This window comes from Andrena cerasifolii, chromosome 11 (assembly GCF_050908995.1).
Source record: "Andrena cerasifolii isolate SP2316 chromosome 11, iyAndCera1_principal, whole genome shotgun sequence".
NCBI classification, from domain to species: domain Eukaryota; kingdom Metazoa; phylum Arthropoda; class Insecta; order Hymenoptera; family Andrenidae; genus Andrena; species Andrena cerasifolii.
The window spans coordinates 4,276,367-4,294,718 of NC_135128.1; the positions used below are offsets into that span (position 1 = coordinate 4,276,367).

General features: G+C 36.4%; 2 protein-coding genes across 2 annotated transcripts; both read right to left on the reverse strand.

Annotated features, from left to right (window-relative positions):
- Window positions 1–1,895: 1,895 nt before the first annotated feature.
- On the reverse strand, window positions 1,896–3,860 carry Brms1 (breast cancer metastasis-suppressor 1-like protein). Its single transcript, XM_076822948.1, has 3 exons — window positions 3,695–3,860; window positions 3,076–3,293; window positions 1,896–2,996 (listed from the first exon to the last, which is right to left on the reverse strand). The coding sequence occupies exons 2-3, from the start codon at window positions 3,291–3,293 to the stop codon at window positions 2,522–2,524; spliced, it is 693 nt and encodes a 230-aa protein (XP_076679063.1). The 5' UTR covers window positions 3,695–3,860; the 3' UTR covers window positions 1,896–2,521.
- A 1,534-nt stretch (window positions 3,861–5,394) lies between these two features.
- On the reverse strand, window positions 5,395–14,860 carry LOC143374548 (kinesin-like protein Klp61F). Its single transcript, XM_076822748.1, has 15 exons — window positions 14,704–14,860; window positions 12,644–12,794; window positions 12,422–12,571; window positions 11,830–11,990; window positions 11,563–11,712; window positions 11,253–11,489; window positions 10,799–11,174; window positions 10,461–10,732; window positions 8,803–8,942; window positions 8,616–8,737; window positions 8,185–8,526; window positions 6,223–6,450; window positions 5,933–6,112; window positions 5,634–5,856; window positions 5,395–5,565 (listed from the first exon to the last, which is right to left on the reverse strand). The coding sequence occupies exons 1-15, from the start codon at window positions 14,820–14,822 to the stop codon at window positions 5,429–5,431; spliced, it is 2,988 nt and encodes a 995-aa protein (XP_076678863.1). The 5' UTR covers window positions 14,823–14,860; the 3' UTR covers window positions 5,395–5,428.
- Window positions 14,861–18,352: the final 3,492 nt, after the last annotated feature.

The following is an 18,352-nucleotide window of genomic DNA, read 5'->3' on the forward strand; positions in this document are numbered from 1 at the left end:
TGTGTTATCTATGCTCTTTAATAACAGTTATTAATTCGCAAACGCTGTAGCTTGCGAAATATTGTTACGTTAATCACGAAAACCTGGGAATTTTTATTATAATTGCAAATATTTAATGTTGGTCATTGATGAGTAATTCTATCTCAAATACTGGTCAAGTACTATTACTGCGCGAAAAGAAGGCTCCTGGCAGGCGGTGCAAACCGCCGCTATGACGATTAGTTTTTGTCACCGATTGGTGCACACTCGTAAAGACAGGGCACACGTATATTTGTTATTGGCGGAATCGGCCACATCTACTTACTACATGTGCACAGACATGTGTATCAGTAACGATGGTAAGAAATAATATTGCAAATTAATTGTAATAAGTATATGCATATGGTTGAAACAATTTATATTATTCGGATATATTATCAATATATTTATGGTTTCTGTGTAATATGTATATGTTACAGTCAAAGCGTTAATTTAGCGATTGTATACATTTACTAATCTGCATTCCACTTAACAGTAAACTCGTTCCGCGCAGGGATATATCTCCTCTTTGCTATTACAGTGCCCCTCGGTGCCCACTACTGGCTCCTTCTGTAACCGCTAAACCTAACCTTACTTTCGTTTCTCAGAACGGGTGAACAGAAATTTATATTCGCATATTTTGCTTCTGTAATGAAAAGGTAATATTAAAATTACATACAAACACCTCTCATAGAGAAAAAAGTGTTTTGAACAGTTCAAAGTTCGAACACATAACTTAACCGCGGGAATGTTATTCAAAAAGGGCATCGTAATACGGACAACGCACTTTTCAGGGCACCGTAATTGGGACAAAAACATGTTTTTTTATTTCAATTAAGAAAATATGAAAAATAACAATTTTAACCCGAAAAAATGCCTTAATAAAGAGAAAGGTTCAGAAAACCCATATAAATTTTCACCAAGCAAAATTAAAGTAAGAGAAGTCAGTAATTAATTCCTTCATGAGCAAGTCGGCGTCAAAGCGCCGTAATCGGGACACGCACTCTACCGTGCAAGGTTGTCAGATCAAGCCTGATCTTTTGCCGCAGATTGCAATTTCGTTGAGGATTGCAGTCGGGAGAAGGAGGGAGGGGGAGTGAGAGAAAAAAAGGGCCAATAAGAAAACAGACATCTAAAATTCATTATAATAATGGCTTCTTATAAAGGAGTAATAATAATAATAAAAGTATTATAAATATTAGAATTTATTACAGATTTTAATAGTTTTTAATTTTGTATGGCATTCTACACCAGTGCAAGTGCGTGCCTGCCGAATTCGCTAATATTCTCTATTCTACCGGAGATTTTTATTGTGCCTGCCTAAGGCCGGAGACAACGGTTCAAATCCTGAGACTCCGGCTGAATGCCACAGATCTGGCAACCCTGCTACCGTGTGTTCCCCACACTAAAGGTGCGATTTCACGCTGACGCTCGACGCTCGTTTTGAGCGTTAAAACCAGTCACGTGATCGGTCCACGGGACTTTCAGCGTTGACGCCCGTTTTGAGCGTCAAAATCAATCACGTGACCGACACTCAACCAATGAACGAGCGAATCAGAGCAAGTCAGAGTGAACGAGCGTCTAGCGGAAAAGCTAAACTCGGTTTGATGCAGAAAGTCACGTGGACCGATCACGTGACTGGTTTTGACGCTCAAAACGAGCGTCGAGCGCCACCATGAAATTGCACCTTAAGGATAAACATAAAAACATTCTTATTATTGGCACTCAACAGTGTGGTTCAGCAATCTGCAGCAATTTTATTTATAAACATACATCTTTTTATAATAATTATAAATGTAGCAATTAACAAGTTATTATCAATATCTATGTATCAAGGGATATAATATAAAATTCATATTTACAAATGTTTTTTGTTGAGTTTATTAAAAAATATGAAATATACATATTTCATTATTATGATACAATTTGTACAAGGGTAATGATGTAACATCATTAAAAGTTAATTGAATTTTTTTCTAAATATGGTTTTGTAAATAAATTTCGAATTGAAGGCTTCTACAGATTTAAAACTGCTTATAACATTAAACAATTTTAAGAAATTTATTTTACAGAATCCGTAATATATAAATTCATCGAGATTAATTTCACAGGCGATAATTGCGTAAACTAATCTTTAGATTTGAAAATATGTAATTTTCATACATAGACTACAACTTGTATTCTTAAACTTGGGACTGCGATAGCTCTATCCACAATCACTTAATATCGATCAGTTCCTAAATCGTTTTCTTAAAGGCATAAATATTGTATTTTTGTGAAATTTCTCCATAAGTCACACATATTTGAATATCATTCAAACTGGTTTTCTAGAGATCAAAGTGGTATACCGAAAGGCACCCTATACAAGTACTATAAATGTACAAAACGCGCCAATGTCGCAAAATCAGTGTTCCGTTCGCCGTTAAATTGTTCAATCATCTAATTTTTTATAAAACAGCAATACATTAAGATCATTCAAATTTGGTCGTTATTGCACTTAACATTATATTATTTCAGCTTTTCGGCTGCTCAGGCTTTTCTTTATTAATGCCCAATCTTCAAGAATATCCGCATCACTAAGCATGTAAACTATATAAGGCCCAGCAACAGAAACAGCCCTTCTTCTTTCTGTGTGATTTCTGCGCCTTTTACCAGTTGTATTTAGCCACAAATCGGCATGAATATCAACATTATTTCTATCTTCCTCTAGTCTCCGAATCTTTTCCTGTAAGTCGTTATGAATACAATCCCAGATTAATTCCTTTTCGCTTTCAAAATTTTGCAGCGCGGCTTGCTCTTCAGCCAGGAATTTGTTTTGTATATTTTGTAATCTATATTGTCTTAATATCCCAGCTACTTCCATTTTTGTTTTCATATTCTCTTTCAAGCGTTCCAGGGGCACCAAATATTCCTCAGATTTTCCAACCCGAACTTCTCCTTCTTTTGTGTCTACTTGAGTAATCCTTTCACGGTAGAGTCTGAAATTTTGTGTAAATTTCTCATAGGAAAGCATACTTATTTCCTACAAAATTTTACAACAACAAGATGATTACTTACTGCTCCTTGAGCAAAGTAAATTGTCGTTCTAAATCTACTAGGTTTTCCATGCATTCATTGCGTCGCCTTTCGCATTCATCCTCATCCATTTCCGAAGAGTCATCGCTGTCGCTATGTTCCGCACTGCTGTCGCACGATGCAGAACTTTGATTACTATCGTTACTGTCGTGTGACATTTCTTCGCCTTCCGCCTCCGATTCATCTTTAACGCTTGGCATCTGTGTAGGTGTAAAGCTCACTTACATATATAATTGAATAACAAGAGTTTGGTTATGAATTAAAAAAAAAAAGAATTTCTAAAGCAGGATGAAAATTAAGTGGATATCTCTTCGTTGTGTACTAAATTTCACTGTATAAGTTGGAATTATGTTAATATAACCTCAAATACAACGTTTACAGTATGTCGAAAATATTCAAATAACGTCGAAAGGAAATAAGTAATTATAGTGCTAAATATTTATGAATCCTAGTCAAGACATTATATAAGGTACATGTGTTCTATAAGTACTGGACTTTCTTGTAGTTAGAAGTTCGGAAAGTTTCTTCCGAAATGGTAAAGTATATCATTCAAGTACACCAATAATTCTACTGCTTATGCAATAGTAATGTGCATACTCACTGTCAAGTAATTGTATGTTATTTTTAAAAAATATCACAAAATATTTAGTGCGGCAAAAAAAAGAATATCGTCTGTCAAGTCTCCCGTGCAGACAACCATTTGGATCTGGTCAACTGTCAACTGACCGCCCAAACATGTGGAGATCTGTTGAGCATGCACATTGCGCAGTGAGTTTTTCAAGCGATGAATGCGCTCTTATCGCTAAATACACATATTGATACTGTAATTTATTTATTTATATAAGTTTTGTTTATTTTGTGTATTTATTTATATAAATTATAATTCATGTATAATAATACGTGGCAGGACATTTCATTGACATGCTAGGTTGAATTTAAGCATCGCATAAATGTTAATATATACTATTATATAAAATTCAAGTTGCATACTTTGAAATGCGGTTTCTCAGTAAATATGAACTGTATCCAGAACTGCGTTACATCACTTTGTTCGCCTTGGCGAGAGGAAGGTTCTAACGTTTTTATTTTTTTTAAATAATGATTTTTAAATAATAGTAGTTCGCGACGCGACCGCCAGGCGGCGACCGAGCGAGCGCTTCTCGCTTGCGAAATAGTACCACGGTGGAAATAAGTGGCCAAGGGCTCGGTTCGAGTACCGCATGTATTCGCCGGCATTTCATTGCAGAATTCATCTTTTATATATTGTAAGCGGTCCAGAGAGTTTCATAGATCTTCTCTTAAGAAGGTAATTGAATAAACACCATTACAACAGCAGTAATTGCTCCTGCGACCTATCGTGGCGCACCATACTCGCAATTGCCGCGATAATCATAGGCTTTTAAATAACTGCTTCGCGACATTTCCTGTCGTTTTTATTATTTCACGTTTTAAATTAAATGAAGAAGTGTGTCTCACATCTTACCAAATATGTGTATGTTTCCTGATGTATTCGGAAATAATTTACTTTAATGACTTAACCCTGAATAATCGATTTTTAAATATTGTAGAATCAAAGATTTTCGCCATTTTAGAAAAATCCACTAATAATATCTAACGTTTCACAAAGTTAAAAAAATTGCACTGAAATATATATATATATATATATATATATATAGTCATTAAGTCTTAAGTTATAAGTTTGTTCCTGGTTCATTAAATTTTCTTTTACGTCTTTATTCTATATATATGTGTGTATCTACTAGCAAAATACCCCCGCGCTTCGCTTCGGGCCTAAGATATATTAAGGACTCAGCAAAAACTCAATTCACCCCTTTTCACCACTCTCTTAGGGGTTGATTAGGGCAAAATCCTGAAATTGGTTTTTAGGCATTTATGTGGGTAATCTTTCGAAATAAAAACCTAGTTGATATCTCATCGGGCCTAAAAGAGTTTGAGGAATTCGTGAAAATACATTTTACCCCGTTTCACCCCCTTAGGGATTAATTAGGGCAAAATCCTGAGATTGGTCTTTAGGCATTTGTGTGGGTAACCTTTATAAGTAAAATCCAAGTTGACATCAATCGGGCCTAAGAGATATTAAGAAATCCGTGAAAATACACTTCGCCCCTTTTCACCCCCTTGGGGATGGAATGTTAAAAAATCCCTTATTTTCCAGCACCTACGTTGCAGAAGGAATACACTCTCTGAATTTCATATTTCTAGGGTAAGCGATTTGGGCTGGGTGATAATGAATCAGTGACACAACGATTATATATATATAAAAGAATTAACTTAATTATTGTCTTACAATTAGTATGTATCCTATTGATACACGTTATGATTCATCTACTTCGACTTCTGCTGTTTCAACGAGTTGTCTCACTTCTCTAAACCTCTGAAGAATTCGTTCATGCGGAGACGTTACCGTAAATTCACGAGGGTAGGAAAATTCTTTTCTGGCAGGCGTTGTTCCTGAAAGTAGATAAGCACAACGATGTAACCTTATCCTCCTTTTGTTTTCTACTTTGCATGTCATATACCTGTCGGTACGTCGCGTTGTACATCTTCATCAAGAAACTTGTCAATTTCGGACGCTGTTGCATCTAATTTTTCAACAACCTTATTACTCCATGCATTTGATTCTGCAATTCGACTTTCGAATTCACTAGACATTTTCTGAAAAGTATCAGAAGTCTTCGTTGCTTGATCTTTCACGACTGTCACTTGTTCTTCGCTTACATTTGCAATTGCGCCACGCATGTCCTATAAATATAAAATTTCAGTCATAAATACTTTCAAATGTTACTAATAATTAGGTTTAAAGTATCATTAAATTTACATTGATTACGGAAAGCTGTTCATTCTTATCCACCTCCATTGACTGTTGCATTTCTTTAAGATTGCATTTAATCAGATCCTGATACTGTTTCGATGCACTGTAGCTTGTATTTACACGCGAGTCCAATTCGTCTAGCAGAATCTTCCCTTCCCTTTCGGTCCTATTTGATAACTCTTCATTCTATTATCGAAGCATAACATAACATGAACCTTTTGATATGTAGACAAATTCTTCTTACCGCAAAATAGGCTTGAAACGCTTAAAATTAGTAAATTAAGGGTAGATGTCACCTTCTCTGTTCCAACTGTAACAGTGGCTTCAACTTTTTTCAAATCATTGTCTGTCTGTTCCTTTAAGTTATTCCTCATTTTACGGATCACGCCAGAAGCATGCGTCGAGCGATCATTAACTTTCTTAGAAATTTCATTAATATTATCACATTCGTTTGTCGTAGCAACATAATGTTTCCTTTCACTCTCAGTTAGGCGCTTGAACTGAGCAGATACTTCATCCAGTTTCTAAAAAATAGTGCGCGTTAACCCTCGTCAGACGGCATAGGTACAATTGTAACTTTTGCGTTTTTAAATTGCGATAACTTTTTTTCGAGAAGCCGGGGACGGCTGAAGTTTCGTGACATCTCTAAATTTTTCGTCTAGATTATATAGACCAAATTTCAGAAAAATATCTCAACCCCCTTGCGAGATAAGGGGTCGAGTTGAGGGTTGCATCGATAACAGCGGCATAGGCACAATGGCGCACAGTGGTTCAGAGGCGGAAAAAAAGTAAAAAAATCATGTCACAATTTCGTATTGCTTTTTTTGGTATGTTTTTTCATCGGTTATGTATTGATCATTTCCTCTCACTTAGCCTCTAAAACCGATTACAAGTGCGGAAAAACTCGCACTAAAGAAGTACGGCCAAAATTTCTACGTATCGCTAAGTGGACCTGTTTTTTCCGGAGTAGTTTTATTACTCGTTTTTACACAGTGTAGAGCAAAAAGAAGCAGAATTGAAACTGTTGTCAGAATATAACAATATCTCAAAGAATACCGAGGCGTTTTAGAAATCACCATTTTTTTCAGGTACCTCCATCTACCTCCGCAACGAAACTGGAAAGGTTTGAAAGTACATATTTTGAGGTACAATTCCCATTAAAAAATTTCACCGTCCATCACCGTCTGTACCCTATGCAAACGTTTTTGTAATTTTTTTTTCGTAAAAAAAGGTTAATACCTAATTGCTACTGTTGACCGTCGATCCCTCCTGTGGGTGTCGCCTTTCAATAGAAAATTTTGCGCTGATTCCGAATATATACCATGTTCCTATACCTAAAATAAACGATTCATGTGTTTTTTGGCCAAAAACCATGAAAAATCACGTTTTTTCACATCTCGAGAGGCAACAAATGAGGACATAATGCATACGTTACTAATTTCTTCTGATCCATTTATATCAAAATTACGACCGGAGTTAAAAATAAGGAAACTTGCTTTGAGTGAAGAGGCGAAATGTTTATTGCAGAATTAAAACGATCAAGGTTAGTATCAGTGATCATTTTACGTATTTTGTTTCGACAAAATTGTCTAAATATTGTATAAGTACAAAACCCGTTCAAAAAACGAACATTGACAGTTAAAAATAAATTTAAAAAATTTAAAAAAACCCATATTTTAATTCTATACGTTTCTATTGGACAAAATTACATGGAGGCAGAAGAAAACTGCTCAATATCGCAAAATATGTGAATAAACGTGATTTTTCATGGTTTTTAGCCAAAAAACACATGAATCGTTTATTTTAGGTATAGGAATATGGTATATATTCGGAATCAGCGCAAAATTTTCTATTAGAATAAATAGAGAACCCAATTTTTTTCCAAAATTTCCCATTTTGGAACCACTGTGTGGCGCCCCTATACATTTTTTATAAAGATAATGCAAGAAAAAAAGAATGCGTTTTTTTTTAATGACAATGTTATTTTATTATAAAAAAGTGAAAATATAGATAATTTACATTATAAAAGAAAATTTGGGAATTTTTTTTATTGATTTTCGTTGAGTCTAAATGTTATCAATTTATAGTATAAGTTATACCGATAGTGAGAATATTCATATAAAATATGTTACGGTGCAATTGTGCTTCTGCCCCTTGTTAATGTTGTAAAATTGTGCCGTCTGACGAGGGTTAAAAATGTGTAATACTAAAAACCAATACAATATTCAAATTATAAGTAGTAATTTCTTTATTCATACCTTTGCAAACAAACGTTCTTTTTGTGTGAAGTCTTGTTTTTCCCTAAGCTCTTCGGCGGCTACTTTAATCTTATTAATGTCGGTTTTCATACGGTCGCAAGCTTCCAGTTCACGCTTACGCGCAGATTCTACCATTTCGGTCATTCGAGTTGAAGCGTGTTTTAATTTTTCATGCAAATTATTCCGTACAGTATTCATGTTCTTAGCTACTCCAATTTTAATTAAATTGTCGATATCTTGAGCCAATTTCATATGCATAGTGTTCAACATTTCATCTTTCTGTTTCATTGTGCCATAGATGCTTTCGGTTTCGCGTTTTATCGAATTTTGATACCTTTGATACTGGAATATTTCGAGACATAATTAATATTTAAAGCGGCATAAGAATGAAAAATTATTTTTGCAGATTTCATATTATATTATGCACATACACATTCACGTATACTTTTTGTTAAATTATTTGCCATTATTGAATATTTATCATCAAGATTATTTGGCATTTGTGGCATCCCAGTGCCAATACTCGCGCACTCCCTTTGGCTCGCAAGTGCACCTAACGGTGACAGAAATGTAAATCAATATTGGTAAGAATTTATATTTTATGCTAGATTATATTACCGATATCATTTTTCATGGATCCGCAAAACTGCTTCAATGCTTCTCCGTGTGAAGAAATCTCTTTTTCAATGCCTTGCTTGCACTCACGAAAATTACGTTTGAACTGTTCTTCAATAACTTTAAACGTTTCTTCTGATTTGCTATAAAAAGTAGTATTTTTGAGTTCACTCTATGAATGTACGATTACTATCTCTAAATTAAAGCCGCGTACCCACCTGCGCATTCGCCCCGAATGTGCATTCGGCGCGCACCGATTTTTTGCTCGTTCGGAGCTCAGCGCGCGTCCAGCGTGCATTAGGCGCGCGCGTTCAACGTGCATTTGGCGCGCGTTCAGCGTGCATTCGGCGCGCGTTCAGGGTTGAGTGAAATTCGCGGCGTCCATTTCATGGTATTGTTCGCACCCGAATGCACGCTGAACGCGCGCCGCGCCCCGAACACGCGCCGAACACCGGCCGAGCAAAAAATCGGTGCGCGGAATGCACATTCGGGGCGAATGCGCTGGTGAATACGCGGCTTAAGGGGGGAGCCTGGTGTAGCGGATCGAAGAAATCGATTTTTTTTTGCATAAATCAATAGTTAAACATCACGATAATATGCTCCCAAAGCAGCAAAACGAAATTCGAAAAATTAAAGCGGATATAGCCGATTTTGCTACGGAGCGCCAGGCTACCACAAAACTTGAAATGTGTTTTTCTCGAAACGACAGTTATACTTTGCGGGCAATGTACCTAAAAAAATATTCAACCAATCGACTTGGCCTTGTGCACGGATATTTGTGAACATTGTCTTCATAGTACTAAGTTATTAGTATAATGATATTGTTTAAATAAATAACTTTTTTTTAGACATTTAAGGCAAAATTTCGTTGGAAACAGTGATCTTTTTATTCAAGAGGCCGACATTTGTTCATTTTGCATCTTTTAAGTTTCAAATTTCTTCATTCTGTGCGTACACTCATAAACGAAAAGAAAATTGTTCGATTTTTGGTTTCAGATGAAACCAAAAGACGCTACGTTGCCCGCAGTGCAATAATTGCGTCGCCAACGGACCGGGCATAACTTTGTTATTTGCCGCTCTTTTTTAATAAAATTTTTTTGTTATATACCTTAACCTGTTAATACAATATCCTGAAAGTTTCAGAAAGATTTATCAAATACTTTCTTTAAAAAAAATTCCCGAAAAATGCCTCGATTTTCATTTAGTTACACCAGGCTCCCCCCTTAAGGGAGACCGCACGTCAGTCCCATAAATCGATAATACGTAATACGTATTCCAAACGAAGAGAATTCCAACGTTACATTAGTATCGTAATTCTAGATTTCATCGGAGCCTGAGAATATACTAAAGAATATAGTAGTTAGTTGAATATGCCTCGAATCGTTGTATCTATTGCACACACTACGATATCCCGATGCTAGCTATGTCAGCTACCCTCGGACATCTGATGCGAAGCTTTTGCACGCCTGACGTAACGTCGGATCACTATTCAAAGAAGATATTCGCGAACTTTATATAGTATCGACTTAAAAACTAATATCACTGTTTGATTATTTAGACAAACTCTCCAGGTTATCCAGAGAAGTAACAGAAGAGGGTAGCCTAATAATAATCAATGCCTGGACAAAGAATCTGATCGTGTACATATACAGTTATCTTACGTTTTGCGGTCAATTTTTTCATGCAATTTCAGGGAATCTGTAATTGCTGTATCTGCAACATTTAACAGGGTACGACCATGAGCCAATAAAACTTTCTCTGTAGAAACATGCTTCTCTACTAGGTACTTCTGTTCATCACGCTCTTGCGACGTCACTCTTAATCGATAATTTATTGACTTTAGAGCATCGGTAGTAGTATCTAGTTTCGCCTTAGCCTCGCGCAACTCTTCCCTTTGAGCAATATTTTCTAGTTCAAGTTCCGCAAGTATTTTCTAAAACCAATGACAGTAAAATTACTAAACAGTCACACCGATGAGAATAATTAACAAGAAATGTACCTCTCGCTCTTGCATCGTCTCTTCCAGTGCTTTTATATGATTAATCTTCTCTTCTATTTCTTTAGTCTGCTGCGAAATTGTCGCCTGCATTTCATTGTAATTTTCGTCTGCAAGATAAACGCCACTCTTTTCACGCGCTGTCAATAAATCTTTTCGCAGTCGTTCAATTTCTTCCGTATATTGATTAAGAAATTCTGTCTTTGTAAGCTTCTGATTTATTTCTGGACGATTAGTAACGTGTTTTGCGCGATGTGCGTAATCTAATGTCGACAGCGTCTCTTCAAGGTTAATACTGCCAGGGGATACAGTAGCGATGATCGAGGTTTTTGTACGACCACCTAGCGACTCTTGCAGCAGTCTCGTAAGTTTGGATTCTCTGCGGGATGTAAGAGATAAGGAAATAAAACAGAGTATTCCTCTGCTTCGCAATGCAAAAGTGAAATGTTTCTAGTACCTATACGGAATGTGAGGTGCTCTTTCAAGGAGAGCTGTTATAACTCTGCCAAGGGCTAACAGAGACTGATTAACGCTACCGGCTTCTCTTGCTCGTTTGTCAATAGCACCGGATCGCCCAACGTTTTCACTGCCTGCTAGATCGACCAAGTTCAGTTTCCCCGTTCTCAAAACTTCTTCACCCTCGATGGTATGCTCTTTCATATGCACAGTGATTGAGAATAGTGTATGGGATCGGCTGGTAATCATTTTCGCATTATTAATAATAATTTATACGGATAAAATGATAAATTTAGTATTATGATAATAACCTCGAGTGAGCATTCAGCAACGTTGCAGCAGTTTGTCTTCTTTCCGACCCCTTTTCAAGAAGTTTAGAAACCTCGCTTTTATTATGTATCGTCACTTCTTCCAACCCGTGAATGATTATCGCTCCTTTCTTCGAGGCATCCTCGTATAATCTGCTCAACCAGTATTTATTTTCGCATATTTTATACAAGCTTGTTCGAGCAAACTGTTCGATTAAGAAAATACGCAGATATATATATGTATAATTTATATAATTTCTTCTGATATACCTTATTTTAGATGCATCGTCATTAGTTGACAGAAGATCAAATAATTCTTCATTGTAGAGTTCTAGAAAACTGACTCTGACTGTGTACTCCTGTGATTCTATTAATTCCAATTTATCGAATAAATGGCTTAAAGAACGTGGAATCATTCCAGCAGACGAATCCTATATAGTATATTGTTCCAGATCAATCTTAGTAATGCTTTGTTCTGTATCTTATTTTATATCATATGCATGCATTTATTTTTCTTTATTTTATGTCTGGTGTAATCGGTAAATACAGACACTTATTATATGTGCTGCATTTATTTTTCACTGACGCAAAGAATATAGTAAAGACGTGGCATGTCATTATTATTTATCTTGAATGCCCAGTAAAATAAAGAAAAAAATGTTCATAAGAAACACTTTGTTAGTTGGGAATATACAGTATGTAACATCTTTTTAAATACTGCAATTTGTTTATTGTGATGTTAGATTCGTTAGGAAGAAATTCATTTAACATAACAGTCCTACTGCATAATAATTCTTAATAATTTCATTCGCGTAGTTTTTATATCGACAAAGGTACTCGATTGTATAAATAAGTATCTTACAGTTTGCCAATGCAAAGTTGGATTCTTGTTGATTCCTTCCATTGTGAAAGTTTTTCCTGTACCTGTTTGCCCATATGCAAACACTGTACAATTATATCCATCCAAAACTTGTTGCAATAATGGACTAACGACAGCATTATAAACGTCGATCTATCAATTAAAACATACATATGTAACGAAGATTTTGTATAAACATTTATGTATAGTAAAAAGTACGTGTACCTGCTTCGAAGAAGGCCCGAATACACTATCGAATTTAAATTTCTTTGAAACTTTATCTGGTTGTCTTTCATGTACTATCACTTCTTTACCATTGGGTGGTGTTTCTATTACATTTTTGGATTTTCTTTTTATTTCGATCTTATTTAGGGGCCTACGAAGAGTAAAGAAATTTATAACGATATAAGAGTCTTAAAATATTACCAGCAATAATGTTTTGTATTAGGATCATATAACATTTAGCAATTTCAACATATACTTTAATAAAAAAAATTCTTGTTTCAGAATAAAGTAGATAGATCTGGTAGTATTAAAATCCAATTTGATATTCTCTATAAGATTCTAAAAAAAAAAAACTGTAACTGTATGGGCCTAGAATTGAATTTTCATTACAAGCTCACAAAAAAAGTTTAAAAATCGACCTTTACTATTCTTTTCGCTATTCCAACCAAATACATTTTTTTTTCAAAACGACGAAACGCGTCAGTTAGCAAACTAATCCTTCTAGCTTCTGAAAAAAACTCAAGTTGTTTGGATCAATTCTAAAAAAGTTATGCGATTTTAAAAAGTGTCCGAATATTATTGCGAGTCACTATATGGTCTAGCAAAGCTAACAATTCCTTATGATTTTTATTCATATGAAAATAAGCTATTCCTTTTCTCTTTAAGCAATTGCTTTCTAAGCAATACATAGCATAGAAATTCATATGTCATAATGCTAGAGGTCTTTGAATGCGTCTTTGCAATAGAGACGAGGCTGTGCAACAAGTAGTATTATGACTGTAATTGGTTGAGCATGCGAAACAGTTTTGTGCAGAATAATACGAGCACTTTACGGCCATTTTTCGAATTATGAATATTTTTGTTAGAGTAGTATCAAAACATAAATTATGTTAGCAATTTTTCAGCGAATAATAATTTATGCTTCTGTTATATTTTGTATTGCGCTCCATCATACAAGAAACAATTTTAAGTCTATGCAGAGAGTAGTTATCTACTGAAAATCTTGTTGCGATTTTTACAAAAGAAAATGGAGTCATAGTTCATAAATTGCGACTGACTGACAAACAGAACAGTAGCAAATTCAGATTTTGGAAAAAGGACTTCAGCAGGGTACTTGAAGCAAATATAGAAGATGTGGTAGCAATCTGTTTAACCCTCGCATGGCGGACCGTAAAAGCCGATGGCCGAGTCGCTCGTGACCCGTAATATACACACGCCGATTTGCTTCCAACTGTAAGACAATCGCGGCGTTACCGCTACGAATGTAAACAGTCGACAACGCACGGATCTCCGGTGACCTGTCCGCCGTTATGCGAAGGTCAAGGATCAAGCTGCCAAACGTCTATATCACGAGCATATATACAATATAGAAATAGCGTAGGAGAAAACACAATTTACAACTTGACCTCTAAGTGCGTCAAGCCATCTTGTTTTTAAAATAAAACTGATATCACGCAATTCATGTAACGTGTAGTAATCCTCTAATTTCAAATGAGTGTCTGGATTTAACTTTTTCCTTCTTTAGCAAAATAATGTTTACGTAAATTAATAATGCGTAGCAACCTCTAAGAAACTTCTGTGATATTGATAAATAATAATAATTGTTAAAGAAATCGCATTTAAAATAATATATATAAAGAGCATAAGCGCTAATGGAAATTCAAACACACGGAACCTCTCATTCTCAAGTCTAATGCAGTCAGTGTAAAAAGTATTTTATACGGTAATAATTTTCTAAAAAAAAGCTATGGGACAATTATGGGATAAACTTTTTTTTTTAATTTAGGTAATCAAGGTACGCAACTAGTTTGCTAAAAACCTTGGTTTGGTTTCGAAATTTTTAAATACTTTTGTCGATAATGTAGTTACTTTCGTTTTCAATTCACTGGAAATTCAATTGGAATAAGTAACATCATTGGTATGACCACTCTGTGTAAGTGTTTCGTAAAAATTATGTGATTACCCTTACTTATTATGGTAAAAATGCTTAACAAAATTCATTGCGGTAAGCATTGCTCAACATTAATATATTTAACTTCACTGAATAATTAAGTGCTTACCGAACGCGAATAAATACTTGTATATGCTGATATTTTTCCTTTTTCCCAACTCGTGTATCACTCATGTTGCTCGCTATTACGTTGCTCACTGTACCTGGAACCACTTCCATATGATTCATTACAGTTTCATTTCAGGGAATTTAAAATGTATGATACCTGCGATGGCCAGTAGGCGCGCTGTATTCCATTCATTATGCGTAGATAATGTGAATCCAAATGTGAAAGATGCGTTTGCATGAGAATGGTTGAGAACGTGTGTATTGTAACAGCGAATTCGGTATCTCGCGCTACCGAAAAATGCATTGGTCGAATATGAACCAGAAATATTTCGTAGAAATGGGTCACTTTCGTAGGTACCTCCGCGTTGGTGTGGCTGGACTTGGTGACATTTTCCAATGCATTGCGTCTTGCAAATCGTTATCAAGCTGAAGCCTACGATCTAGTTTAAGAGTCCAGATCGAGCCAAATTTACATTGAGTGAGTTTGGTTCGGTCTAGATATTTAATCAGAATTTTATTCTCTTTCAGGTAGGTATTTCCCTGTCATGCATCTTACCGATGTTTCCATTCTCTCGTCTCTTTTATGCATCTCTACGATGGGTTTTTATGATTCATTCTATTTCATGCATTTCTTAGATGATTTTGCATGATTTATTTCATTTCGTCGATGTCTTCAATGGTTTTGAACTCTGTACGTCCTTGGCGAGGTATTCCACGTTACATCATGAAAGCATGTCTTCCCCAAATAATGTTGTTGTTTATATAAATTTATATGTTAAATAAATCTGTTTTGCGTTAAATAAACCGGTGTAGGACAGCAAGGTTAAGAGGCGTATGTGCTCTTGTTTTGTTGTGATCCTATAAAACGGTGTTTAAATTGTTACTCTAACAGAATCATTTGTAAATCGCGGGTTTCGAATGACCTAGTTTTACCCGTGGTGAATTCTAATTCCTACCACGGGTAGCGTTACAATCTGTTTCGAGACTCCACCGGTAACGTAGCACGCGACACGAAAATGGTAAGGGGTCTCGCGAGCCTCCCGAGCGTGTAACGCAAAATTACATTGCGTGATAGGTCTATCCTATACCTAGTCTGTGATTCTCCTTCCGTCTTTTGCCCAGCTCTGCAGTTTTGCTTTAACCCTGCGTCCATAAGTCTAGCTTCGCACTGTCCATGCGGCCCATGGTCTGCGCTGTAGTCGATTGCCGGATATCGGCACTGTTGATCTCTATTTGAATGACAGTGGGCATAATAGGGGGTCTTACACAAGAATGTGAGATGGAAAGCAGAACGCAACAGAAGTAAAATGGTAGAAGAAGCGAAGCAAAAGGCGATACTTCCGCAAACCGGTCAAACCCGATTGGGCTGAAATTTTGAAAATAGCTTCATTTTGCATAAAAATAACGTTTGCGAGAAGGATTTTTATGCAAAATGAAGCTATTTTCAAAATTTCAGCCCAATCGGGTTTGACCGATTTTCGGAAGTACAGCCAAGAAAGATCCTGCTTCTGTGGTGGGAGTCGTTCATCATAACCTCTCTTCTCCTATTGAGACATCTTAAGGTCTGGGCACACTTATCAGTTCCGTGACGACACAGTACCGGCGTGCCAGTGGTAAGAAGAAGAGATCCCCTACGCCTCTTCTTCTTACCACTGGCACGAGTAGCTGTGTTAGAGCTACTGCGGCGTCTAAGAAAATATATATAGACAGTATGTTGACATTACCGCTCCCCCCCCCCCCCTTCCAGTGAGTTCCAAGTGCTACAGCGAAGATTAATGAAGAAAATGCTTTCAAAGAATTCGATAAAGGATTCCAGAAAAAAATTAAAATTCTGTTACATACGAAGAAAAAAATTCAAAAGAAACCAAGAGAATGAGGAGCAGGCTATTGCTTCTGAAGAGTATAAATTTAAGGTTCCAATAGGATTACCCCACGTGTTATTGTTTGGTAGAGTAACTGCTGAAAGCATACCTGGTTATATTAGTGCATGTATGTCACCTTCAAGAGTAAAAAGTGCGAGCAGACAAAGTGGTAGGTGCTCCGAAATTTTCTGTTGAAGAGCTTAATGACAAAGAGCACAATGCATCAATAATTGATAATAAAAAAGCTAGCGATTACACAGAAAATAGCCGTATTGAAACTGTATCGTTTTAAAATTGATATTTGATGTCAAGGAGAAGATCCACTCCACGAAATAAAATTCGATTAGAGCGTACTTCGCGAAGAAGAAAAGGAGAAGGGCACAGAAGCGAGTAAACGATGATGGTACGGAAGAACTTGAGATTGTGAGTAATAACGTTCTAAATGATATGTTAAACAAAAACGAAAATAGTCCCAGCAAAGAATACAAAATACGGAGATCTCGATCAGTCGGTCCCAATGATAACAAATATACATCCGCCAAGCGTTGAGGAAAGAGAGATTAAGTCTATTACAAAAAATACAATTGAGCATCTCGCAGCAAGACGGGTGCAGCTCCATTTTTTACTGTTTCTGAGTTATGACGTGTAATATACGTAAAAAGATTCTACATCGTTTGGTGCACGTTGGGTGCAAATTCGATTTATTGCAAATAAATAAACATAGAAATATTAATATTAATATTTTTATTATAGAATATCTCTTCGCCAAAAGCAGAAATAAAAATTCATCAACTCAATAACTACTACTTATTGTGTGAAAAAATATATTTTTCGACTAGTGTTCTCTTTTTAACGTCAAAGCAATAATTTTATAAACAGTTATTTCTAATTTACTCGAAGTTGCTAAAGATGGAGCTGCATTCCTCTTGGCGCAAGGTCCTCAATTGCCAAAAACAAATGAGGATGAGAAAGCCATTATCTGTCACAAAAATAAGTCAGATGTGTAAAACAGTAGAAGCTCAGTTAGACAGTAGGTACGTCTACACGACGACAGTTTTGTGTCTAGATCAAGTGTATGCGACACTCAAAAAAATTTCCGGAAGATTGGAAACTGGCAGTCCGTGGCATTGAATTCGACCTATCGTCATGGGAGTAGCAGCTGGAGCTAGACTGAAGACACTGCAACTAGCTCTAGCTAGACCCAAAAGACACTTGATCTAGACACAAATGTGTCGTCGTGTGGACGTACCTTTATAAACTCGGATCAGACGCCAGTAAGAACTGTATTGAAACAACCAAAGATTTTATCCGAGGATGACTCTGGTTTAAAATCGACGATCATGTGCATGTGAACGAAACTCGAGTTGATCCAAGAACCACAGCTGAAACGTGGTTCAGCCGCAGCATTGACAAGAATAGATATTTTAGAGTTTGGCGGACCTAGCGATGAGGAACCGATCACCATAAGAAACTTACCTTCGACGATAATAGTTCCGTAGAGTCTGGAGATGCACATAGTGCGAAGCAATGTTGTGAATTGAAACATACTACAAATAAAAGTTGGAACAATGAAAAGTTACCGTGCCCCGATGGGAAGAAGTCGGTCGAGGAACTCTGCGGTCCGAATATCAGGCCCGAATGGTGTATCCCTATTGGCCGACGCGGCAACGTCGACGAATACAAAGTAAGCGAACGGGACACGGCCGGCGGGAGCCAATGCGAGCGAAGAGCCCCTCTTGCCCCTGTGACACTTCAACCGTCTTCTTTCCATCGGGCCACAGTAGTGTC

Excerpts from the sequence above, each read along its gene's own strand:
- Brms1 (XM_076822948.1), bottom strand. The coding sequence starts at position 3,293 with ATGCCAAGCGTTAAAGATGAATCGGAGGCGGAAGGCGAAGAAATGTCA. Across the intron at positions 2,997-3,075 it reads TTTACTTTGCTCAAGGAGCA|ACTCTACCGTGAAAGGATTA; the intron begins GTAAGTAATCAT and ends ACAAAATTTCAG.
- LOC143374548 (XM_076822748.1), bottom strand. The coding sequence starts at position 14,822 with ATGAATCATATGGAAGTGGTTCCAGGTACAGTGAGCAACGTAATAGCG. Across the intron at positions 12,795-14,703 it reads CAAGTATTTATTCGCGTTCG|GCCCCTAAATAAGATCGAAA; the intron begins GTAAGCACTTAA and ends TACTCTTCGTAG. Across the intron at positions 6,113-6,222 it reads TTACAGTTGGAACAGAGAAG|AATGAAGAGTTATCAAATAG; the intron begins GTGACATCTACC and ends CTTCGATAATAG.